This window comes from Ambystoma mexicanum, chromosome 2p (assembly GCF_040938575.1).
Source record: "Ambystoma mexicanum isolate Mex_15411 chromosome 2p, UKY_AmexF1_1, whole genome shotgun sequence".
NCBI classification, from domain to species: Eukaryota; Metazoa; Chordata; class Amphibia; order Caudata; family Ambystomatidae; genus Ambystoma; species Ambystoma mexicanum.
Window position 1 is genome coordinate 720,670,384 of NC_090923.1, and position 24,146 is coordinate 720,694,529.

At 45.3% G+C, this 24,146-nt stretch overlaps 1 protein-coding gene across 1 annotated transcript in view; it reads left to right on the plus strand.

The window, feature by feature from the left end:
* MAP4K1 (mitogen-activated protein kinase kinase kinase kinase 1) overlaps window positions 1-24,146 on the plus strand; it is an 869,227-nt gene that overhangs the window by 545,529 nt on the left and 299,552 nt on the right. Inside the window, exons 17-18 of the mRNA XM_069644317.1 lie at window positions 38-80; window positions 3,573-3,732. Of these exons, the coding sequence (XP_069500418.1) occupies window positions 38-80; window positions 3,573-3,732 (203 nt within the window). The remainder of the gene's footprint in view (window positions 1-37; window positions 81-3,572; window positions 3,733-24,146) is intronic.

Sequence of the window (24,146 nt, forward strand, 5' to 3'; positions counted from 1 at the left end):
ACCCTCCTTCTAACATGCTTGTGTCTTTGTGTTTCAGCGGGACTCTACCCATGGGCATTCCTCCGCCTTTGCCACCCAAGGTGAGTCTCCACTGTACTCTTTCAACTCTCCCCCGAAGGTACATACTGCATTCTTGGCATGTCATGAGAGCATGATATTGTGATGGTGATATAGCATTCACCAGGAAATGGAAGTCTAATATCCTCATAGGAAGCCTGTTGATCTGACACTTGTTGAATGAATGCTGTCGCCGTGGCGCATTATTGCGCAGTGCTTCTATGATCATACCCTACATTTAACCATCTAGATATGGCCCTCTACATGACGAATGAATTCATGTGGGAATGCTGTGAATTTAGCATTCAATTAAGTGTTCCTGTGATAATGATGGGCTCATTGCCAGTTAGCAGATAAATCCACCAGAATACCGGCAAACAGAATTACTGATACCGCCACTTGGTTAGGCGGTATTACCACTGGATGTATGCTGTGAATTTAACATAATATAGTGCAGTATTCCTGTGATAATGCTCTAGATGTAGCAAAGGATGCTGAAGTGTTCATGAGGTGTGCTGTGAATTTAGCATACTATGGTGCATTATTCCAGTGATAATGCTCTAGATGGCACATAATGGGGGCATTATTCCTGAGATAATTCTCTAAATATAGAATATTATTGTGAAGTATTCCTATAGTAATGATCTAGATAGGCACACGCTGGGGTCATTATTCCTGTGATAATGCTGTAGATGTAGCAAAGGATGCTAAAGTGTTCATGAGGTATGCTGCGAATATAGAATACAATGGTGCAGTATTCCTGTGATAATGTTGTAGCTAGGCCCACTGCAGGGCAGTATTCCTGTGATAATACTCTAGATGTAGCACAGGATCGTGAAGTGTTCATGTGGTAATGCCTAGTATTTAGCATACTATGGTATGGTATTATTGTGATCATGCTCTATATAGGCACATAATGGGGGCATTATTCCTGCGATAATGCCCTAGATGTAGCAAAGGATGTTGAAGGGCCCATAAGGTATGCAGCACATTTGCCATACTATGGTGCAGTATTCCTGTGATAATATTCTAGCTAGGCACACTACAGGGCAGTATTCCTGTGATAATACTCTAGATGTAGCACAGGAGGCTGAAATGTTCATGTGGTAATTCTGTGAATTTAGCATACTATGGTGCAGTATTCCTGTGATAATACTCTAGGTAGGCACACTATGTGAGCAGTATTCTAGTTATGATTCTCCAAATATAGAATATTATTGTGAAGTATTCCTATGATAATGCTTTAGATAGGCACACACCGGGGTCATTATTCCTGTGATAATGCTCTAGATGTAGCAAAGGATGCTGAAGTGTTCATGAGGTATACTGCGAATATAGAATACTAGGGTGCAGTATTCCTCTGATAATGTGCTAGCTAGGCCCACTGCAAGGCAGTATTCCTGTGATAATACTCTAGATGTAGCACAGGATCGTGAAGTGTTCATGTGGTAATGCCTAGTATTTAGCATACTATGGTATGGTATTATTGTGATAATGCTCTATATACACACATAATGGGGGGCATTATTCCCGTGACAATGCCCTAGATGTAGCAAAGGATGCTGAAGGGTCCATAAGGTATGTATCACATTTGCCATACTATGGTGCAGTATTCCTGTGATAATACTCTAGATGTAGCACAGGAGGCTGAAATGTTCATGTGGTAATTCTGTGAATTTAGCATACTATGGTACAGTATTCCTGTGATAATACTCTAGGTAGGCACACTATGGGAACAGTATTCTAGTGATGATTCTCTAAATATAGAATATTATTGTGAAGTATTCCTATGATAATGCTCTAGATAGGCACATAATGAGGTAATTATTCCCGTGATAATGCCCTGGATGTAGCAAAGGATGCTGAATAGTTCATGAGATATTTGTGAATTTAGCATGCTATGCTGCAGTATTCCTGTGATAATGCGCTAGATGGGCACATAAAGGGGGCATTATTCTTGCAATAATATCCTAGATTTAGCCCAGGATGCTGAAGTGTTCATGTGGCAATGCTGTGCATTAAGCATTCTGTTGTGCAGTATTCCTGTGATAATGCGCTAGCTAGGCACACTGCAGTGCAGTATTCCCCTGATAATACTCTAGATGTAGCACAGGATGCCGGAGAGTTCATGAGGTATTTGTGAATTTAGCATACTATGCTGGAGTATTCCTGTGATAATGCGCTAGATAGGCACACACAGGGGGCGTTATTCCTGCGATAATACTCTAGATGTAGCACAGGATGCTGAAGTGTTCATGTGCCAATGCTGTGCATAAAGCATTCTGTTGTGCAGTAGTCATGTGATAATGCTCTAGATTGGCACACTCGCAGGGCAGTATTCCTGTGGCAATCCCCTTTATGCAGCATAGTATACTCACGTGTGGGTGTGGCACACTACAGTGCAATATTCCTGTGATAAGGCTCAAGATTTGGTGCAGGGTGGCACAGTATTCCTGTAGTAATGCTCTAGATATGGCGTACTATAGTGAAGTATTCCTATGATAATACTCTAGATTTGTCACGCTATGGTGCAGTATGTCAGTGATAATGCTCTAAATATAGCATATTGTTATGAAGTATTCGTATGAATATGGCACACTGTGGTGAAGTGTGCATGTGGTAATTGTGGTAAACTATGGTGAAATAGTCTTGTGATACTGCTTTAGATTTTGCATATAGTGGTACAATACTCCTGCGATAATGCTCTAGATATGGCATACCGTGATGCACTATTCCTCTGATAATGCACTAGTTTTGGCATACCAAGATGCACTGTTCCTCCGATAATGCTCTAGTTTTGGCATACAATGATGCATTATTCTTGCAATAATGCTCTAGTATTGGCATACTGCGATGCACTGTTCCTGCGATAATGCTTTAGTTTTGGCATACAACGATGCATTATTCCTGCGATAATGCTCTAGTTTTGGCATACAATGATGCATTATTCCTGCGATAATGCTCTAGTTTTGGCATACCAGGATGCACTGTTCCTGCAAGAATGCTCTAGTTTTGGCATACCATGATGCACTACTCCTGCAAGAATGCTCTAGTTTTGGCATACCATGATGCACTATTCCTGCGATAGTGCTCTAGATATGGCACACTATGTTCAAGGATTCGTGTGGTAATGCTGTGAATGTGCAATACTATGGTGCATTTCTGGTGCAATGCCGATCTAGTCATGGGGTACTGTAGTGCGGTATCCCTGCGAACATGCGCAAGCGATGGCACACTATGATGGCATATTTCTGAGATAACGCTCTAGATATGATGCACTATTCCTGCAATAATGCTCTAGATATGGCACACTATGTTTTAGTATTCATGTGGTAATGCTGTGAATTTGTAATACTATGGTGCAGTACTCGTTCGATGGTGATGTAGTTATGGGGCACTATAGAGCGGTATCCCTGCGAACATGCGCAAGCGATGGCACACTATGGTGGCATATATCTGAGATAATGCTCCACATGACGCGCACCATTTCTATAATACATATTTTGTGATTCTAGCCTAAAAGCCGTACAACGTCAGCGGAACTGAGCAGCATGGAAGATCTTCTGCAGATGCCCGTCTCCCTTACCAGATGTGCCAGCGGCCCAACAACTGGAAGAATCTCTGTATCGCCAAGGCAAACCCATGCGCGGGCCTTCCACCTCTCTGCCAGCTCAGGTAACACAAGACTGCGGCAGCCCAATCACAGGTGGGCTTGTCTGCAGTCAGAACAGTTTGAAGGAGTATGGCTGCTCCAAGGAGAGGGAGTCGTTGGCTCCTCCTCTAATGTGCTGTTGCCATATGTACTGTTTGCAGCATAAGTATGATGGCCTGCAGTGAGCGTTATCCCCAAAGTGATAGTGCCCAATGTGGATGCCTAAAATTGCCTTGCCAAATATCACTGGCCTTAAATGCAGTGAACACAGTGACATCATGCATGTAGCAGTCAATGGGATGACCCAGTGCCGAGGTCTGCAACCTGTCACTCTCCAGATGTCCTGGACGGTGTGCAGTTATAATGTCGACTGCAAAAAGTCGTAAACAAAAATGTTGAAAAAAAGAAATGTCAAAAAATAAAATCGAATGAGTTTTTTTATTTGTATGTTTTTTTGGGTTTAGCTATTAAAAATAAACAGGGGGTTGGGGGGGGAACCCCCATTAAAAAAATAAAAATAAAAAAAAACATTCGAAATTGTTTTTTTCAACATTATTTTTTTCGACATTTTTGTTTTCGACATTTTCACTATAAACCGTTCTGGACTACACCTACCTTTATCCCTCGTCATTGATCCTGCGGGCTAGGGATAAGTGAAGTTGAGGCGCCAAACATCTGGAGAACCACATGTTGTAGAGCCCCGATCCTGTGTGCATGGACAGCAGAGAATGCAATGCCAACACAGACAGGAATCCCTGAAGCGCCACGCGCCACTCTCTGAAGGACAGTGCATGTAGTGGCAGGGCAGCTAGTGACTGCAGTGGAAAGCCATGCATGAAGGGGCGAGTGCAGCAGCACGGTGGCAAGGGTCTGAGCCAGGGGAGCTGATTGCAAGTGGGAAATCAGTTAAGTTTGATCAAATGAGAAGATGCCTGTATGTAGAAATGTTTTTAATTTCACGTTGGTGTCAACAGATGTATGCAGTGCTGTCACTTGTTGTCTCCCCGGTCTAGTCCAGTCAGATATAATGTTCTAGTTTCTGGCGACATCAAGGAGCTCCAGAGCCGCCTGAAATCCTGCTTCACATCTGGGGAGCCATAAAATTATCCCATAAAATACATCGCCGCAGCCAATTATTATAACAACGTGTATCCAAAAGAGACACCCAATCCCCAAGCCCATGTAAATGGTTCACACAATCACACACATTCCAGGAAAATATTGATACCCCGCCACTAGAAAACTCACCAGCCCGCATTATATACCCACCACACCCCTCTGTGACTCCCTCTGTCCCCCCCGGCCATCTCCACCCCTCTGGCCCCCCATGATGATCCCGTGTGCTCCTTCCCTTCTCGCACACAGGTGTTGCCTGTTTTGCTTGATTCTTCTACCCTGCTCCCCTTCACCCCCTCAAGCCTACTTCTGCAGGAGTCTGTCCTGATACATTCTGGTTTCACCATCACCGTCTTGTGGCCAATGCTGGATTTGACTTTTATGGACTTCATTCATTCACGGTCTGTCACCCTTTCTCATGGTGGCCCTGAATCATGCTGTTCCCATCTTCAACTTGTATCCAGGCTTGCAACATTATATGCTACTACTGACTTCTGCAATTGTACTTGCTCTCCCCTCTTGCTTCTCCACTCTTTTTGACTGCTTACTCTCAGTTCTCTCCTCTTCTCCCTTTCTCCCTTTTCCAATCTCCTCCCATTACTTTCTTCTATGCACTTACTCTATCAGAATCGTCCCTAGACCTAGTATGATGGCAACCTCATCTGTCTCCTCCCCCCGCCCCTTGCATGTTTCACCACCCCCCCTTGAATGTTTCACCCCCCAGCACTATCTGAAATGTCGTCAGGCCTAGTGCAATAGTCGCTTGTTTTGTTCCTCCCCTCCCTTTCTGCACCCCTCTCCCTAGCCTATTGTTTTCTCCGGCTCTACCGCAAATGTCATCAGGCCTAGTACCGTAGTCGCCTGTCTGTTTCCATTTCCTTCCCACTCTCCCCCTCCCTTCCTCATCTATGTCTTAGCTCTTGCACTATCTGAAATTTCGTCAGGCCGAGTGCGATAGTTAATTTCACATCCTTACTGTTTATGGCCTGTAAGAACGTCATTGTATTTTCCCTTGTTCCCTTCCTTCCCTTCCCTTGAAGCGCTTTGAAACACATTGGGCCTCATTATGAGTGTGGCGGTAAGGCAACAACGGCACCGTTATCGCTACCGGCACCGTTGATACCGTACCACCATACCATGAGTCCTGCTCGCGGGTGCCCTTGCAGCCACCAGGTTTTACCAGCTGGCCGTACCGGCACCCGCGAACAGAACTTGATGGTAGCAACGGTAAAACCTTGTGGCTGCAAGGGCACCCGTGAGCAGGACTCATAGTATGGTGGTACAGTATCAACGGTGCCGGTAGCGATACCAGCGATGTTGTTGCCTTACCGCCAGCCTCGCAATGAGGCCCATTGTGTATAGGCGCTATATAAATAAACGATCATCGTATCATATCACCCATCATTCTGGTGTTTCCCCATGCTCTTCGGGTGGTGGCTGCATGATATTTCTCACCTGTTTTCCCAAAGAGCAGGTGCTTCCCCAGAAAAAGACATGAGCTCTGCATTGCAGTGAAGCCTATATCACTTGATCACAGGTGATCGATGATATAAGAGGAACATTGATCTTTTAGTTTGACGGCGCCATCATATTCCTGGTGTCAAGATATTTGACAGTTCCATGTTAAACCTTGCACAGCTTGTTGTTCCTCAAGATTACCTTCAACTATATCCACCTTCATTTCAGTTAGCTGTTTCCTTGCTGCTGTCCAGATCCATTCCTTTTTCTCCCATTTCTGGTGCTTCCTACTTGTGGCCTCCAATCACTCGAGCTCAGTTTACTCACTTCCCAGATTGGGGACCGGTACAAAGCTTCCAATCGCTCTGGTGGATTCCCCTCCTGTGTGTCAGCCCTTCGGGACAGAGACACTCTGATCCAGGAGGGTTAAATGGACAAAGAGACAAGGGGAAACGGTGTTCCTTTACACTCACCTCTCAAAATTCTGGTCTCCTGCTCAGTCCTGCACCCCTGGACTTCATCTGGGCATGGCAACCTCCCTGATAGCTGCAAGCTTAGGGCCCTTTAGGAACATGCATGTCAAATAACCAAACCAACTCAGGAAGATGGCAAAGTACTGTTTTATTACCAATTATCTAAAACAGGGAGTTTACAATGAACATCAACGGACGTACTCTCAGTTTCTCTCTCTGCGATCTTTTCACAAAACAGTATTTATATCAAAAATATGTCAGACATGATATCATACTATGTGGCAATAATGAAAAACGTTTCAAGGGGGGGATTGGCGAAGGGAAACATCTAATTATACTTTCTATAGGAACTAGGATTGTGATTGGCTGCCCACTATCACGTGGACAACACATGCCTACCTCTAAAACATGTCATCTTCAGAAACATTAGATACACAGTTTCTCATTGGTCTTCAAACTATAAGGTCCTTCGTTATATATGGACTACCATAATTGGTTGGCACGCTTGTGCCATGTCTAGAACATTCAGTTCACTTAGCAGCACGTAAGCCCAGACCCAGGTGCAAGGAGATGGGGCATGACACTACCCCCCCACTCAATTAGCCCAGTATCTCTCATCGCCCATGCCTTCTGCCATTAAGATTGTCTTTGAACTTGGCCTTGCAAAGTATCCTTGTCTTTTAGAATACACTGGAGTGAGACCACTCACTATCGTGTTCTGGGACTCCAAGTTCAAACTCTATTTCATCCTTGGCTCAGGTGACAGGAGACCACGATTTGGTCCATTTTGCAGGTTTTAAATGCTCTAAATGAATTGAACTTGGCACTCTTGGTGTTATTTCTTTGCACCTTAATAAGGGATGATTCATCCTCCGAATGTTCACTCATTTCCAGAATAGTTAGCTGACCTTGGGTGTTTCAGTCTTGACTCTAGGCCGGACATCCTCGCCATGCAGCTCCACGATTCTGCTTATTCTTGCTGCAACACAAATACAAATACAATACAAACACAGTTTCCCTTCTCGCTTCATGGGTCCTGGCTTACTAAATTAACGATACTGATGTCCAGCTTCTATACAATGGCTGCTTCGCCTGCGTCTATTCACTGCAAGTAGCCAGCTTCTATGATGACTTAGTGTACCTTGCATTTCAGCATCTGTATATTTATTGAACGGTTGATTTTCTCCAGCACTTCGTGCATGTGTAATCTTATTTTTCGCATTCAAAAGTTCACTTGATTCTTTATTTCGTCATTAGTTTCCTTAGGATCTATAGATGCTCTTCAGTCAGTATCTCCAGATTTCGTACATACTTTTTTTTGTGACGTCACCTAATTCTTTTCTTTGCTCTTTCTCATACTCCTTCAGGAAGTTCCTCCCTTAGGTTGTCCTCACTTCGGGGATACATTCGGTAGGGTTGTCTCAACGGGTATCTTCATTCGAACACACGCAGCAGTATTGGCACACATATGGGAGATAGGGGTGAGTGTTTCTTGCAGAGGTATGCAGCTGCTCCTCTACAGCTGGAGTGTGCACATTTGGTCCAATCTACAATCAAGTACTGCCCGCTCTCTGCCGTACTGTAGTAGGTATGTCTTGCCTAATGTCTCCTCCTCCTCTGATCTAAACACACACAAGCACACATGCAGGCATTCAAACAAACATACACAAGCCATCATGTTCCCTCATATTTTGCATTTGTAGGCTCTAACATACACCCACACACAAAAAGTCTCCCTTGCTCTTTCTCTCTCTCAGACACACATGCATACATACGTGCCAATTCATATGCACACATTCACTCCTTAATAAATGACTGATGTGAGAGGGTAACTGAGTGATGTGAGTGATGTAAGAGTGCTGAGTGAAGGTAAATCAATAGTGAGGTGAACAGGGAGAGCACATGAAATGAGTAATATGAGAGAGTGATGCGACAATCATATACTCACTTGCGCATGCGCTCTTTCACTAGTGAGTATGTGCGAGCAAGGTGATTGATCTGAGTGTTTAGTGTTTTGCCACTGCTAAGCTTCACCCACTTCAGTAACCTCAATTGATAAACCTCTGAAGTTAGGGATTGCATGTTATGGACACCTCCGTTGTCCACATCATGCACCCCTGTAGCTAAAAGTGGCTACATGATGTTGAAGGTTGTTATGGAGGGCAACATTACATATACCATGAGTATGGCCTTTTGACACTTAAGGGAGTGATACAGGATTAGGTGATGGAACATTGGAGTGTTGAAGTTTATTATTGAGAAAGGGAGGTTGTGACGGCCTTTCTGAAGTGTAGAATGTCCACTTTCTCTGCTGGTGGGTGGTAGCATCTTTCAGAGTTGGGTGGCTGTGACTGAGACCATTCATCACTCCATTCGTGACTTGCGGTATCCACACACCTGCATGTGGGGTGAGCCTCTATCCTCTGCTTACCAGTTTCTGAAGTGTTAAAGGCATAGATGTTATTGCTATTAGCACCCCAGGTTGCTAATCCGGTAACCAGCAGTGCTAATCCGGTAAACCGGGGTGGTGACAGAAATGTGTTTGAATGAATGTACAGGATGCCTCATGCCCCATGGCGTCCCGTTCATTCATACAAAATACTTACGCAAGATGGCTGCCATGGATCTGTAAGAGGGTCTTCCAACGGAGCCCCTCTTCCATTTCCATTGCAGCCAGCAGGTACAGGAGAGGCAGTGGATGCCGTGGTGGCAGCACCGCCACTGAAAGAAAGGTAAGTGGGGGTGGGGTGGGAGGGAATGGGAAATTAAACATTATGGGAAGGGAGGCCGGGGAAGATTGCCAGCTTGGATCAGTAGATTCAGCCCACGATCCGAGAAACTTGATTGGTTGCTCCCCCTCCCTGTGTGCTAATGAAAATTATTTCAGGGTTCTTTTACTACGGCGACGTCATTTGAATCAAAGTTCTTGTGTCGCTTCCTGTCAAGATATGTGGGATCGAAAGATGCTTGATGTCACTTCTTGTCCTATCATTTTATGAAATGAAGCTGCAAAATATGGGTGGTCGAACCCTCACCAAATGGATCTTAGTGGAAGATGTTCACATTGCTGTCAATATTCAGATTTCATGTGAGATCGTGCAGGACCTGCTGGCAGCCCAAAATCGACCACGACAGGCTGAACATGTGTGACTTGCACCGATGCGCCAGTCCTACTTTTCCGATTCAATGGGGAGGATTGGCTGCTGATAAAAGGCCCACATCTCTTGCTGCTTGTCTCTGGGCTGTGCCTGACTGTCAGAGGGAGGGGCATGGCTGCCTAACATAAGGAAAGAACAGGGGATGTCCTGCTGCAGCCCCTCAGGGCATTGTTTGCATATCTTTCTTACATTTCAGTCCGTTTGTGACCTTTTACTTTATATTATGCTTGTTCTATGAAGGCCCTTAAAGTCTGAATCACCGATTGAGAAAACATTTGTGGAGTCCTTTGTGGTTGTTTGCTTTTTTGAGTGTATGCCTTCCCTATTCTGCTTGCACGTATAAGTGCTTCAGGCCAGTTTGCACTAAGGAGCCACCCCACCACCAAACTTGTAGTTTGGCAATATGGGAAAAGTGGCCACCACTTTTCTCCTGCACTGCCAACCGTGTAATGAGGCCCATAGTTCTGAGTGTAAGTACACTGGTGAGTGGGATAGGAAGACTTATCACAGCAGACTCACAGTTGGCAGTGCGGCAGAGCAGTCAGGATTTACCCTTAGGTGGCGGATGGCTGATATCACATTACAATTATACCCAGGCACATACACAATACAGTATAACATACATACTGTAAAGATATACATACATGCATTTAGTATTGCAATGAGGTTAAAAACAAAGACAAAATGTATTTAGAAAATATATCAACAAAGCAAGTAGTTCAGTAAAACACAGTAACGGGTGACACATTGATTCCTCCTCCCTCCATAAAGCACACTATAGAACAATAACCTAACAGGGGGGTGCTAGACCTGCATGGTTCTTAGAAAGGAGGGGGAGGGGTAAACAGTGAAGAAAAAAGTCCCGGGCCACCAAAAACAAGTAGATCAAATCAGTATCAAAGTGCTGGCTCTGCATAGGTCCCAGTTCATCCCACAAAACATGTTGCAAACATGTAAATAACTGCAATCTGTTACTCTAACACCATTATTTCCTATTCGAATGAGTAAACTGCAGCAATGTATTATACTAAAAGGTGAAATAAATCTTTGGTACTATATAAAATTGTGTTTTCTGTTCAGGAAACTCCAGGGCCTCAAGGTGAGCAGGGAAAATGTCAATGTTGAGATAAGTAACATTTAAATTCACTTTTCAGGAGGTCACAAAGTTTTAAAACATGTCTCCCATAGCGATCAACGAGACAAACTCAATATCAGTCTTATGGGTAAAAGTTAGGTAAGTGTTGTTTTACCCCACAGATACAGCAGGAGGGGCAAGCAGCCAGATGGAGAGCCTGCGGGACCCCCAAAGAAGAGTGCCAGCCTAGCCCGAATGCCTGTGAACCAGCAGGCGAGGAAAAGCTGGTCGCAGAGATCCCAAGGCCCACTCTTGTAAATGGAGATCAAAGAGCAGAAGGGGTTTGGGTGCTGAAAAAACTCCTCTGCTTGCGGGACCAGGAGACTCATGAGAATGGAACCCAGTGCTGACTGCTGTGAATTCGGCCACAGGTGAGTTTTGGTGTTGGTTTTAGGTTGCGCTAACAGCGTTTGGGGTTTCCAGTCGGTGTGAATCGGACTCATGGCCCAGCAAGGGCACACACGAGGGAAGCCCATTGAGGAAGACACCTGGCGAGAGCACTCAAAAGGTAAAGAATACAGCAGCAGCAACAAGGGTACTCTGCAGGACACAGCAAGGGTCACAGGTCAGCCCATCAAGCTGGAGGATACAGCCCTACAGCGAGCAAAGAGTCGCATGAAGAAGCCAATGGTTGAAGGTAACCAGGGATGTTCCACCACAGAGTTGAGGGTGACCAGCCACCAGCCACTCAGGACTCCAGGCCAGGAAAGCAAGGAGAGACCCTGAACCTTAAGACATTGGGCCATAACGATATTATCAGGGGTAAAGCAACTGCAAGTTAGAGTCCAACCATTCATTTCAGTAAAGAAGACTGGAAGAAGTAAATGAAGGGCCCAGCAAGGGATTCTATCAGCCCAGGGAAGCAGGGATGAAAATGCTGAAGGACCCAGAGCCCTACCAGTATGCTACACAAGGATCCTAAAAATATCGTAATGGACCGCCCTCTTTGATATGTAAAATGTTAAGCTAATACTGTTTACAGTATCAGTGCAGTATGTAAGACTCTTAGCATATGAGTTTGAGTTCAATATTGCAGGACAGTGTTACACAATTTCACACTACAACGGTACGTTGGCCACACTGCACTCACATTAGAAAGGAGTGCAGTGTGGGGTACAGTGTGGGCCAGCCACAGCTGCAGTCTGACATTGTCCTGTCACACCAGGATCCTGAGGCGCATCCCATCTCAGCACCATTCTTCAGGTGAGTTCCGGAACAGGTCCAAGCAATACACAGTGTCTCCCACTGATAAACATATTCACTCGAGGTGGCCCAAGCCAGCACACCAGTCACACTCCAGAGGCTAGTGTGCCAATCAGGGCTAGCCAGAAAAACTGCTAAACATACAGGCACTCCCACACAGGATGTAGATGGGAATGTGTGGCAACATTTAAGCCAGTCTGCACAGGTCTAGTCCTAAACTAGGGTGCATGCGTGTGTGCTCACGATCAACCTATGTCAGCAAAACGTCCATTTTGGCCATTCCTCATGGTCCACACAGGCAAAGGAAGGCCACAAAACAGAATGACCAGGTTCTGTACTTGATCAAATGCAGTAGTACAAATAGGCTGTTATATATGTGCAAGGGGCTGCTAATTCAGTAAACATGGCTACAACCCTAGCATGGCTTCAACCCTAGTGTAGCTAAACCTAAATTACAGCTGCTGCCATCCTACTCCTCAGAACACTTTCTCTCAGGATGACAGAACTACCTGTTAGGAAAGATTTTTAATTGTGGGTAATTTTCCTTCCATGTGGCAACCCCTAAACATTTTGCTGTTGTTTTCACTGTGATCTAGACTTTGCCAGAGAAGTGCAGCCTTCTGCCGCACTCCTCTGGGCTTTCGCTCCATTCTTACGGGGAAACTGACATGCCCTTAAGACAGTCAGTACCGGGAACCGTTGTTTTCCGTAGTTCTTTTATCATGTTGCAGCTTTCGCGCAACATGGCACAAGAGGGCACTGTAAACTAAGTTACTGCTCTCTTGGGTCTCTAGTCTTCTACAGGCCCTAGATACTCTCTTTGGATTGTTAACAAACGGTGCAAGTGAATCACGGACGGGACTGGTGGCAGCGATCGTTTCTTTGTGTTTTGAGCTCCTTTTGGCTGTTTAAGCACGTTTCTCACGCTTAGCCCAAAATGGTGGCCTGTTTCCCAAAATGGCCAGACCACGAGGCTCTTTGTCCTGTCCGCTGACCGTCTTGCCCCCTTCAGCTTCCCCAGGTCGAGCCGACCCGGGGCCTTCCTTATTTGGGCATGTACTTTCCCGCGAAACACAGATGCTTTCGCGGGCTTCTACAGGCCTTGTGTGTGCCTCCAGGATGTGGGCTAGGATGTCTGGTCCCATTACACATCCTGGGTGCCAGAGAGTCTAGTGTGTCGTGAATGCCTGGGACCACCGTGGTCCGTGATAGGTCCACGTATGGTGTGAGTGTTTTGTGAGCAGATCTCCCATTGGGTCCCCTCTGTTTTAGCGCAAAGGGAACCGTGGATAAGAGGAGGCTGGAAACACCACTACCATGTCGATCTCATGAGTTCTCACGAACGAAAGAATATAGGAGCCAAGTATCCTGCAACTACGAGGCTGAACCGAGGAATCGCTGGTGACCCGCTGAAGGACTGCTCCTCTTTACTGTCGCTTGGTGAAACACTTTCTACCTCTGTTCGAACGAGAAGGCCTGTACTGGTACTTCGACCCCTTGGAATAGTGGGAACAACTATTCTCGGCATCTTCACCATCTCCTGCACGTAAGCCTTCGGAAGTGTCTCTGGGCCATCCAGTGGACTGATCAGCCTACCCAGGAGTCTTGCTCTGTAACCGCCGTCAGGTTGTGTTGTATTACGAGTCCTCGTCACTCCCACACGATTCGCACACTTGGCATTCCCAGGTCTGAAGTGAGTAGTGTACATTGGGCTGAAATACACACGGCCACTCCGTTGCCCTGCTGTGGTAACAAACTATGCGGGTTCACTGCGTTTGGGACATCCTCAACTCTAACAGCACGCCTTTCTGTACTCACGCTCTGCTTCTGCCCACAATGGAGGCTGCTCTTGAGTCGCGGAGCTCTGTTCATCTTCATTTGTTCATTGAACTAAACTGCCTGATTCCCTCAAAGAGACTCTCCTTTGCCTGTTGGCAGCAGCGTGTGTAGGTACTTTTGAGCACAAGGCTCCACTCTTCATAGGGCTCAGACTTCCTTTTAATTAGGTTCCTCTGAAGGCGGACTGGGTCTAACTATTATTCGCACTGCCTGTTTTCCTCCCCATCTAGGTGGTCTACACATTTTGTGCGTCTAACTCGTAAGACTCGTTTGTATTTGTATATATATTGTATTTGATTGAGATGTGTTGGTTTACTTGAGTTTTATTGTGATTTCTCGCTACGGTCAATGTTACAAAGGCCTTGTAATAAATGTGTCTATATTTTTAATATAACACCTGCTTGGAGTAATTTGTAAGTGTCCTTGCTTTGTGTGCTCATTGCGGGCTTTCAGTCTCCCTCACCCCTCTTGAGACCTAGTCTTGACCGCCGCGATCGCTACCCTGATTGGTCTGGCTTGTCCAGAGGTTACCCTGTTCCAAGAAACTAGGCTGGCCTTCTGAACCTCTGCTCCTCCAGGACAGAGTTCAGAAATCCATCTTAACAATACCCTAGGGAGAAAATGGGATGCTTGAAAAGCACTGTTAACATGGTAGCCATATTTCATATTAAGGACAACAAACCAGAAAATAGGGCTGCTGTGACAGTAGAAGTTCCTCTATTCACAAAAAAGTCAGAAACCATGTCAGTCAACAAATTGCTTGAGGAACCAGCAAAGCCCCATCAATGGAATTCTGCCCTAATACTCAGTCATAGACAATAAACGTAATCCCCCCCCTGCCTATCAGGAAATCTAAGAATGTTCTACTTAAGCAAGAAGTATGTGGATGACCCACAAAAAGACGGCCCCCTCAGTTACAGCCACTGAATGCATTATTTTGCCTCAAACATTACTAATACTTTTTATTGTCAAAAACAATTCTAAGATTTGTAAGTCTCAAAAACATTTCTGAGACTTCTCTGTGCAAAAAGCATGTGGACTGGCCTCACAAAGATTACACACTCAGTTACAGCCACTGAATGCATCATGTTGCCTACAAAAGGTCCTTAGACTTTACTTGGTAGGAAGTGGTCTAAGACTTTTTATTAATGAAATGATTTACTGGTACATTTGTACACATGCAACAAATATGTGGACTGGCCACTTAAAGACGACAGGCTCAGTGACAGACATTGGGCCTCATTACAGGTCTGGCAGTAACCGTGCCAGGTAAAACCAGCAGTTTGCCTCCAGACCTGTAATGAATTACCAGCGCCTGACTTGCCAGTGCCACCGGGCTATTCTGAGTCTAGCTGCCGGGAAGTCAGGCGCCAGTAATTTTGTAAACCCCCATTCCCATTGAGTCCGATAGGTCTCAATGGGAATGGGGAACACGGAAGCACTGGTACCGTTGATAACGGTGCTGGTGCTTCATTTCCGGCTTTCTTACCATGGCCACTGTGTCCGGCAGGGTCTGCCCTGTTGGGCACAGCGGCTCCGGCAAGCAAACCCATAGTGTGCCAGTCCGCTAACAACGGTGCCGGTAGGCTTACTGGCACCGTTGTTACCAGACCGGCACACTCGTAATGAGGCTCATTGGATATAATCTCTGCCTACCTTCTGACAATTCTAAACCTTTCCTACCCAAGGAACAATCATGTGGACTATCCACACAAAGAAAACATGCTCAGTTACAGACATTGAAGACCTCCGCCAGACTCCCGATAATTATAAAACATGTCTACCCAAGCAACAAGTATGTGCACCAGCTACACAATAAGGACATACGCAGTCATAGCCACTGACTTCCCTCTATAACCTAGTAGTAATTCTGAGGTTTTTCCTTGACAAAAAGTCTTCTTAGTCTTTTCATTGGCAGATAGATTTCTGAGACTTTTCATTCATAAAAAGATTTCTAAGGCTTTTCTACACAAACAGCATGTACATGGACTAGCCATACAAAAATGACCTATTAGTTGCTGCAGTTTTCCTCATCCCTCAAGAATTATACAACTTTTTTTATGCAAGCAAAACATATGTGAATTGCCCACAAAAGTTGACGTCCTTAGTTACAGCTGTGCGGGTGGACACTTTAACACAAAGCATGCCCACCAGTTAAGAAGCGAGTTTACGTGTGTCCATAAAGCAAGTTTTTTGTACAAACGCCGGGAGGGGCTAGATGATGCAGTAGAATCAAACTAACCTGAGTCTCCTCAAACAAGTTGACACATTCTATACATGTTTGCAACAGTTAAAACACTCCCACTTATTTTATTACAAGTCTTCCCCCACACATGATTGTTCAAACCTATACAAAAGAAATCCAATCTTCTTTAATTCCCATGTTCTCATTGGTCACATTTATCTAACTACCATCTTCAGTAGATATTTACAGCACACCCCTTTTTGGTATTTGTCCATGGTAGGTCATGACATCATCACATAGTTACACCTTTAAACACAAACATAATTAATTACAAGTTACTGTTGGCCTGGGAATTCTAACCACGGACGTGATGCACATGGTTTGCAAGGACACTTAACGATATGAGGAGAGGGAGAAATAACACGTTCCCTTTGAACTGGTAATAACTAATCCACCCGCCAACTAGCTGGCATCCTTGTTTCACTCTAATACACACGACTACCTATTCAACACGCATGGCCTCTGGAGGAACTGACAAAAGTCCATAAAGATTTTTGTCAACTTTGCCTTAAGCGCTCTTGGACCAAGTATTTGGCTGATCATAACAGATGACCGGATTCCCCTAGAAAATGAGTAATCAGCTTCCGTGTACTTAAAAAAATGGCATCTTCTTACCACAATAGTGCTAAGTCGTAAAAACCTAGCCTGACTGTAACTGACCATCTGATATTTTTGCAGCAGCCTGCCCTTTCCTCTGCCTGGAATCTTGCTAAACCAGTTTTCCCAGTCACACAGAGTTCATCTCGCAAACCCTGGCTGCGAGGCCTGGCCCAACTATGAAAGAGCACATGGCATACATATGTGTACATTCCCCATGTAGCCCAAACTGTCCCAGATATATATCCTTTAAAACCCCTATATATGTTTTTTGGTGCATGCATGTTTAAAACTACTGCATCCTCTTTACAGTGGTTTCTTCATTGAAAATCTCCTTTCTCACATGTGCATTAGGAAGCTCTTTGTCCAGTTTCTAGGCGCTTTGTGGCACACCATACCTATACTGCATTTATACTTCATCAGTGGTTTTGACATTTATCTTACTGTGTGCATGCAATATAAAATGTATCAACTTAAACACAATACTAACACTAAAAGTGACACATACCCCATTCCCATTAACTACATTAAATATATGTAAAATGGCAACATCCCTACAACTTTGCCATGTTTCCAGTCATCAATATGGCATGCGCAACGTGAACCCTTCTTAGTGGGATTTTTATCGACCACCTCATCACAGCCACTAAATGCAGGCTTTTGTCGTTAATGCTTTCAAAGACTTTTCATTGGCAAGAAGACACTTAAGTCTTTTGGCAAAAGTATTTCTAAGCTGTTTCTACACAAGCAGTGATTATATGTGGGCTTGCCAAATAAAGAAGGCACGTTTAGTTGCAGACACTGAATGTAATCTCCCGCCTTCCGCTGCCTCGGTGGACATATTCTCCTCCCTCTGACAAGCAAAGGCGCTTGCGTTTATGCCATTCGACCTAAGTAGTAGTCACAAAAAATAGACTATCCAACTTCCATTTTCTCCCTCTCCCTAAAACGAGTCCTGTTTTCCTTCACTAAATCTTACTTAGCTAAAGCCTATTTTATTTTCTGCCCCTCGGACAACTAAATCCAATTAAGTTTCTGCCTCTCCTTCAACTTATCTCTATTCATTTCCTACCTACCCTTCAACTAAAGCCTATTCGCTCAACATCTGTACAACCTCCTGTGTCTACCTACACAGACTGTTTACTAAATCGAGCTATGTAGACTATGTTGCTGTGGTCATACGAATATGGTGCCCAGACGTCCGGCTTTCCTGGGACTGTCGCAGTATTTCACCCGCGGTCCTGTGGTCCCGAGAGTTTATTAAGTTTAAAAACCATGTCCCAGTTTTTGAATGTCGGAAAACACGGTCCCGTTTTTTTGGGTTGACGACTTTATGGATCACCCTACACATCAATCAATTCGCCTGCATCACTTTCAAACTTAGGAAATATCTGTTTTCGGCAAAAAGAGCCAATATTTGTGTGGTCTGGTTTATAGCTGAATATGTTTGCCCAGGATTGCTGGGGAGTATATGCAGCAAAAGGAGCAGTGAAGATGGGGATAGGCTTCATATATCATGCAATAACATGATATAAAGTGGGCAGACAATAGAGTCACAGTGCATACAGGGAATCCAGTGCCAGGCTTAGTAAACATATAGTGGATGATGTGGATGGGGGTCGGGGTTTGAGATTTGTTGAAGGCCTCCTTGGACGGATGGTTCAGGGAGCAGTGAATGAAATGACAGCCTGAGGGAAGGAGTAAGGGCAATTATTGTGTGTGTAGAAGGGTGAAAGTACTGATGCAAGGAACACAGTATCCAGTTGTGCAGGAAAAGGGAAGGCATGTGGTTGGGTACATATTACACGTTGCTGGGAGTAAAGTGTGCCTTAAGAATGGGCTGCCTGAGTGCACAAGGGACGAGGATTGTGGTGACTGGATGCACTGCCACCTGCCTTTGCTCAAGTGAAAGTGTGCCAGGAATGGCCTTCACCCAGTAAGGGATCATGGGGTCACAGTATTCCACCCGGGTGCACCACCTGTGGGCTTGGGCTCACTATGAGTGGAGAGGATATGACGATCCCCATTATGTAAGCCAAAATGAATGGACTCCAGTATCAATCACTTTAACCATTCAGCTGCTGCGCCCTTTTACTAGCTGTGTAAGCTGCAGAACCATATTGCCCTCTGATTCTAAACAGTTGTATTTTTTTTTATTGTTTATGAAATAACAAATTAGGATATGCATCAAAGTAAGTCTATCATAAAAATACATAAACACAGTTCATGAAGAAAACAAAAGACCCGGGCTGCAGCATTAAATTACTTGGCATCAATTAATTGAAACCAAGATACTAAAACAATAGACTTAACCATAATGCCTTCAGATGCCAATCACGCAAGACCATATTTCATGATGTAATGATGCATAGTGCCCAAACCCTATCTAAAGAAATACTTAGCACATCCTTAAAAGTGAATGCCCTTTCTTTCATCCACACATACTATGATGAATTCCTTGCACCAGTGCTCAGATGAGGGAGTAATCCTTTCTTTTCAGCTTCTTTCAATCACCAGGCTAACCACAATTATGGCTCGATCGAATAGAGCAGGTGTTGAAGTGCCCACGGAGAGACCCCTGCTTGGATCCGAACCGAAGAAGATAGCAAACAGTGCTAGGCTAGTCACCTGAGAAGTAATTTATGATCATTTAGGGAACACTAACTCCCACCATGGGCCAGGAAGATAGCTCAGGGGCAATGTGCTCACCCTGGAAGCAAGACACCGCTCAGCAGGATGGGTTTGCATCCCGGTCCTGCCCTTAGGGACTGGACCCTGGCATGAAGCGCGATATAAGAACCCATTTTAATTTTGGAATGGCTGTATGTTTAGGCATGTAACAAACGTGTGCTAAAGCTGCATCAGTGTTACCGCCTCTCCAGCAGTGGAATGCATTGTATGTGCACCATACGCTTATTTGGGCAGGGATATGATACCATCACAGCAGAATCTTAAACTTGTGTAACCAGTGATTAGAGGGAGGGACCGTCCTATGGGTGCTAACCAGGGTACCAGAGACGAGTCACTGCATCTGTCGCTCCCACAAAGGATTGTCGCTTGAAAATGGCAGGAGTATTGACTCGGGAGAATAGCTCAGTGGCAACGTGCTCGCCTTGGAAGCAAGATGACATGGAGCAACACAGGTTCGATCCCTGGATCCGCGCTTAGAAACCTCTGGGTATTAAGCACGTTATAAATACCCAATCATATCATATCATATCATGCCCTTCCACCATACAACCACTGAGACCGCTGTTCAAGAAAGAAATGGCATCATTTTCTAAGATAGTCCCATGGAACAAATATTTCAGGGTCTTAGCTAGGTTCCGAAACTGAAGAAAAAATCCCTCTTGTGGCACTTCAGATCAGGAGGCAACAAGTGCAAATGACAGTACCTGCCTGTTCTCCGCTAGTGGTCCTAATCTGTACAATTTACTCAGAAACCTTTCTTAGTATATATGAGGTATTGCAAACCAGGGACTCCTCAAACTAGCGGAAGGTGACCCTGGAACATGGAGTGTTCTGGGGGTTGCCCATTTCAGTTGCCTCTGCCCACCAGGGGACACTTACAGGACCCCATGTTCGACCCAAACCCACTTTTTAAACTGTTTGGGTATAGGAATCCATCAAGAGACCACTGGAGAGAAAATCCATAATGGGTTTCTTCTGTATTGAGTATCATTTCCAGAACAGAAAAGGCTGTGAGGGAAAATGCACCAACAGATACAGACCCACAGACTGCCCTACTTCCCTCTGGGGATCCTCCTGATGCAGAAGAACACCACAAGAGTAAGCTGCATCATTGCGTTACTAACATGCCAGCAGGCTTAGGCTCTGCCAAGAAAGAATACGTCCTACTAAAACCACAAAACAGTCCAAAACTCTGCTCCACTTAATCCCTGCCTCAGGGCGAGATCAAAGCACTCCTCACAATAAACCCTTACCAGCCCAGCAAGTGAGTAGCAGCTTTAACCCCAGAAATAAACAGCAGATCGAGGACACACTTGAGAGTAGAAATCAGATGTTAAAGGGCTGCTTTTAGCCCTAGCATTGCACAGCTTTACAAAGGGCTCATAGAAAACACAGAAAAAACAATGGCACCTCAATAGAGGTTTAGTAGCCAGGGAGCCACAACAACTACACAATCAGAACACAACTCACCAGACCAGGACAAGGGTGAGAGCCGTAGACAGCTGGCAGTCAGAGAGAAGCAGGGCAACCTAATTAAAGCCAAACCATTCACCCACCTCTTATAGCTTCTGTTACATTTGCGCGATCTGAATGATACCTGGACTAGTAGGATCATTGTCTGTCCTCCCTTAGTTCCCCATCCCTTGCCTCATCGCGCCTTTAAACACTTGTGTGTAGGCGTGTTATAAATGCCATATCATATCATTCAATCCAACTTCGGTGGGGTGCAGGAGACGGAGGTCACAGGAAGGAAGCAGCCTCAATCCGTGACAGCTGAGCCCCTCCCCACAATCTACAGGTAGAAAACATCAGCCATGGAGCCAGCCCAGGCCAGGTTCAACGACAATAAAAAAAGACATACAACTCGTCTCTGTTGGTGAAGTGCTGGAGAGGAGATGTAAGCATGAATGGAGAGAGAGCTGGAGAGAAAGAGACTGGAGTGGAGCAAGCAGGAGGAGACCTGAGGAGCAGAGTGTGGAGGCGAGTTTATGAGACTTTAGAGGTAAATAAGGTAGTTAGCGAGAAGATCACTATATCCCAGAGTGAGTTAAATAAGGAGGTTGGATGGGAGTTGTGGGAGGAGCTTGGTAGGCTTAAGGAGGAAATGGGTGAGATGTTGGAGGTCAGTAAAGTTAAGAGGTGGACTGTTTTTGAGCAGGTTGATGAGCATAAGGACAAGCTGGGAGCAGTGTTGGGGATTGGTAAAGTTAAGGTTAAGAAAGATGTAAAGATGCTGAAGGAGGTTGGTAAGGCTAAGGCAGAGGTTGATAAATTTAGGAAGGAGGGTGGGGTGTTCTGTCAGGAGGGTGGTGAGCAAAGGAGGCATGGGGTGAAGTTAGAGAAGGAAGTGGAGTTGAGAAGGAGGATGCTGTGCAGTTTAAGTAGTGGGTTAAACAACAGCAGTAGGTGAAAGGAGGTGAAATGAAAGCAGGCAAAGTTGAGAAGGTACAGGCTGGAGTGTTCGAGGAAGAGGGTGGCATAACATCAGGATGTGAACACAAGTAAAGTTAGAGAATTGTGAAAACTCTAAGGGTTTTCCCCTTCCTAATCCCTGGGGATCTTCTAAGCAGGTGGCCAGGGGCAGGCCATCGCTTTTGGATCCAAACCCTGGGAGTGGATAAGTGAGGGAGAATCGCCTGGGTAGAAGGTCCTCAGGGATTGGGAAAGGAGGGCCCAAGGGCAAGACAGGGTATCCCCACTTGTCTAGCCCTGACCTCGCCTACCCTCCCTCTACTGTCGTAGGATATTGCCATGCATGTCCTGCCCCATCCCAAAACCTTCTGACAAACATTCATCCTCAAAGGAAAGTAAGGGAATATACAACCCCAGGGCGGCAAACCCCTTTTTTCTAACTACGACAGTGACTTACCCCTGTCCCTCTAACATTATAAACTACAGTGAGACTCAATTTTTTCCTTCCCTGTTACTCTCATCCTTTGAGGGTACCAGAGTGAAGGAACCAAAACCACCAACCTCTAGTTATCATCATCGTAATAAGAAGGAGAAGATTGGCACTTCATATCCTAACATTGAGAAGGGGAAGAGAAAGCTAGCACCACTACCACTTTCCTATCATAAGGACACCCCTAGACCAGAAACATGGTATCCCCCTTTCCTTGATAATGACCTACCCAAACCCCCCCCCTCAGTGTTCATAGGATGTATAAAAGCACACTCTCCTCTTCCCCCAAACATCACTTAAGTACTGTAACGAAGAAGAGGGAGTCAGGTAGAATGCAGACTTCCTATGTGAAACACACCTATGGTATCGGGACGAAGAAGATGTGATCAGCGGCACAACAAACATACTCAATGGACATGTCCCATTAACAAGGCCAGGCAAGGTCAGGCAATTGAAATCAAGTATGCCCACCTGCAGCCTGTTGAACACTCAGGACAGTATAAAAAGCCCCCACACACTCAGTAGTTAGAACGAGTTGGGAGGAGAGCAGTGGAGCTGTGGCTGCCCAGGACCAGCTGGGGAAATCCAGGACAGTGAGACACCAAGCGCTTGCATGAGGGAGCGTCCTATAACAGTGTAGGCAGAAGCCTGCCACTCCAGTTGCGGAAAAGGGTCTGGAAAAGAGCCGGAAGGCATGCCAATCCCTTTTTATGTGAATGCCAAATGCTCATTCCCCTGGGCTGAGTTGGAGACCCAGGAGCGTCTGAGGGGCAGGTGAGAAGACACAGACCTCAGACTACAAGGATGCTGTTAGTAAAAGGAAGGAAACAAAACCAGAGAGGCGAGTGATGTGAAAGCCCAGTGTGTTTGAACAGGATACAATCTTATCGCTCGACCGTGTATAGTGAAATAAGGATTCTGCTGATACAAAGTAACAGAGTGGTTGCGTGCAGGGGTACACATGGTCAGAAGACTCTGTCACTGAATAAGAAGCTCCTATGAAAAGGAGAGCTATGCACAGTGCTGAAGATCGAGGAAAATAGAGATCCGAAAGGGGAGCTGAGCGAAAGCCGAAGTGGGAGCAAAATTCCCAAAATTCCCAAAATTAAAGGAAAAGAGAATTTCTTCTAAACCAACAGCATTAAAAAGTAATGGGGTGGCCCCCAAAGAGGAGGCTGATCCAGGAGGGCCGCAAAGACCCCACTACATCAAGGGGGTCTGGCTCGGGGCGAGAGAAGCCTGAGAGAGCCGTTGCAGAGGTATATCCTGACAAGAAAAAGGCACTGTGAACTTTTGTCAAGCCAAGCTGAATTGCCAAGTACATCCTGAGAACTTGTGGAACTTTCTAAAACTGAGTGCCTTGAACTTGGGGAAGGGAGCTGTGGAGAAGCTCCATTGTCACGCTAACTTTACTTTGAACATTACCTGAGTGTCTTGAACTTGAATAAGGGGCCTACGGAACAGCTCCACTGTCACATTAACCTTTTTTTGAACACTATTGAATTGACCAAATCCCATGCTCTCTGTTTTTCTATAGAAGTGAGGGCAAGCATAGGTTTTGACACAGACAGTATTTTGTTTAGGACTGACAGGCTTAGACTTTCCTTAGTTTGATTTGCT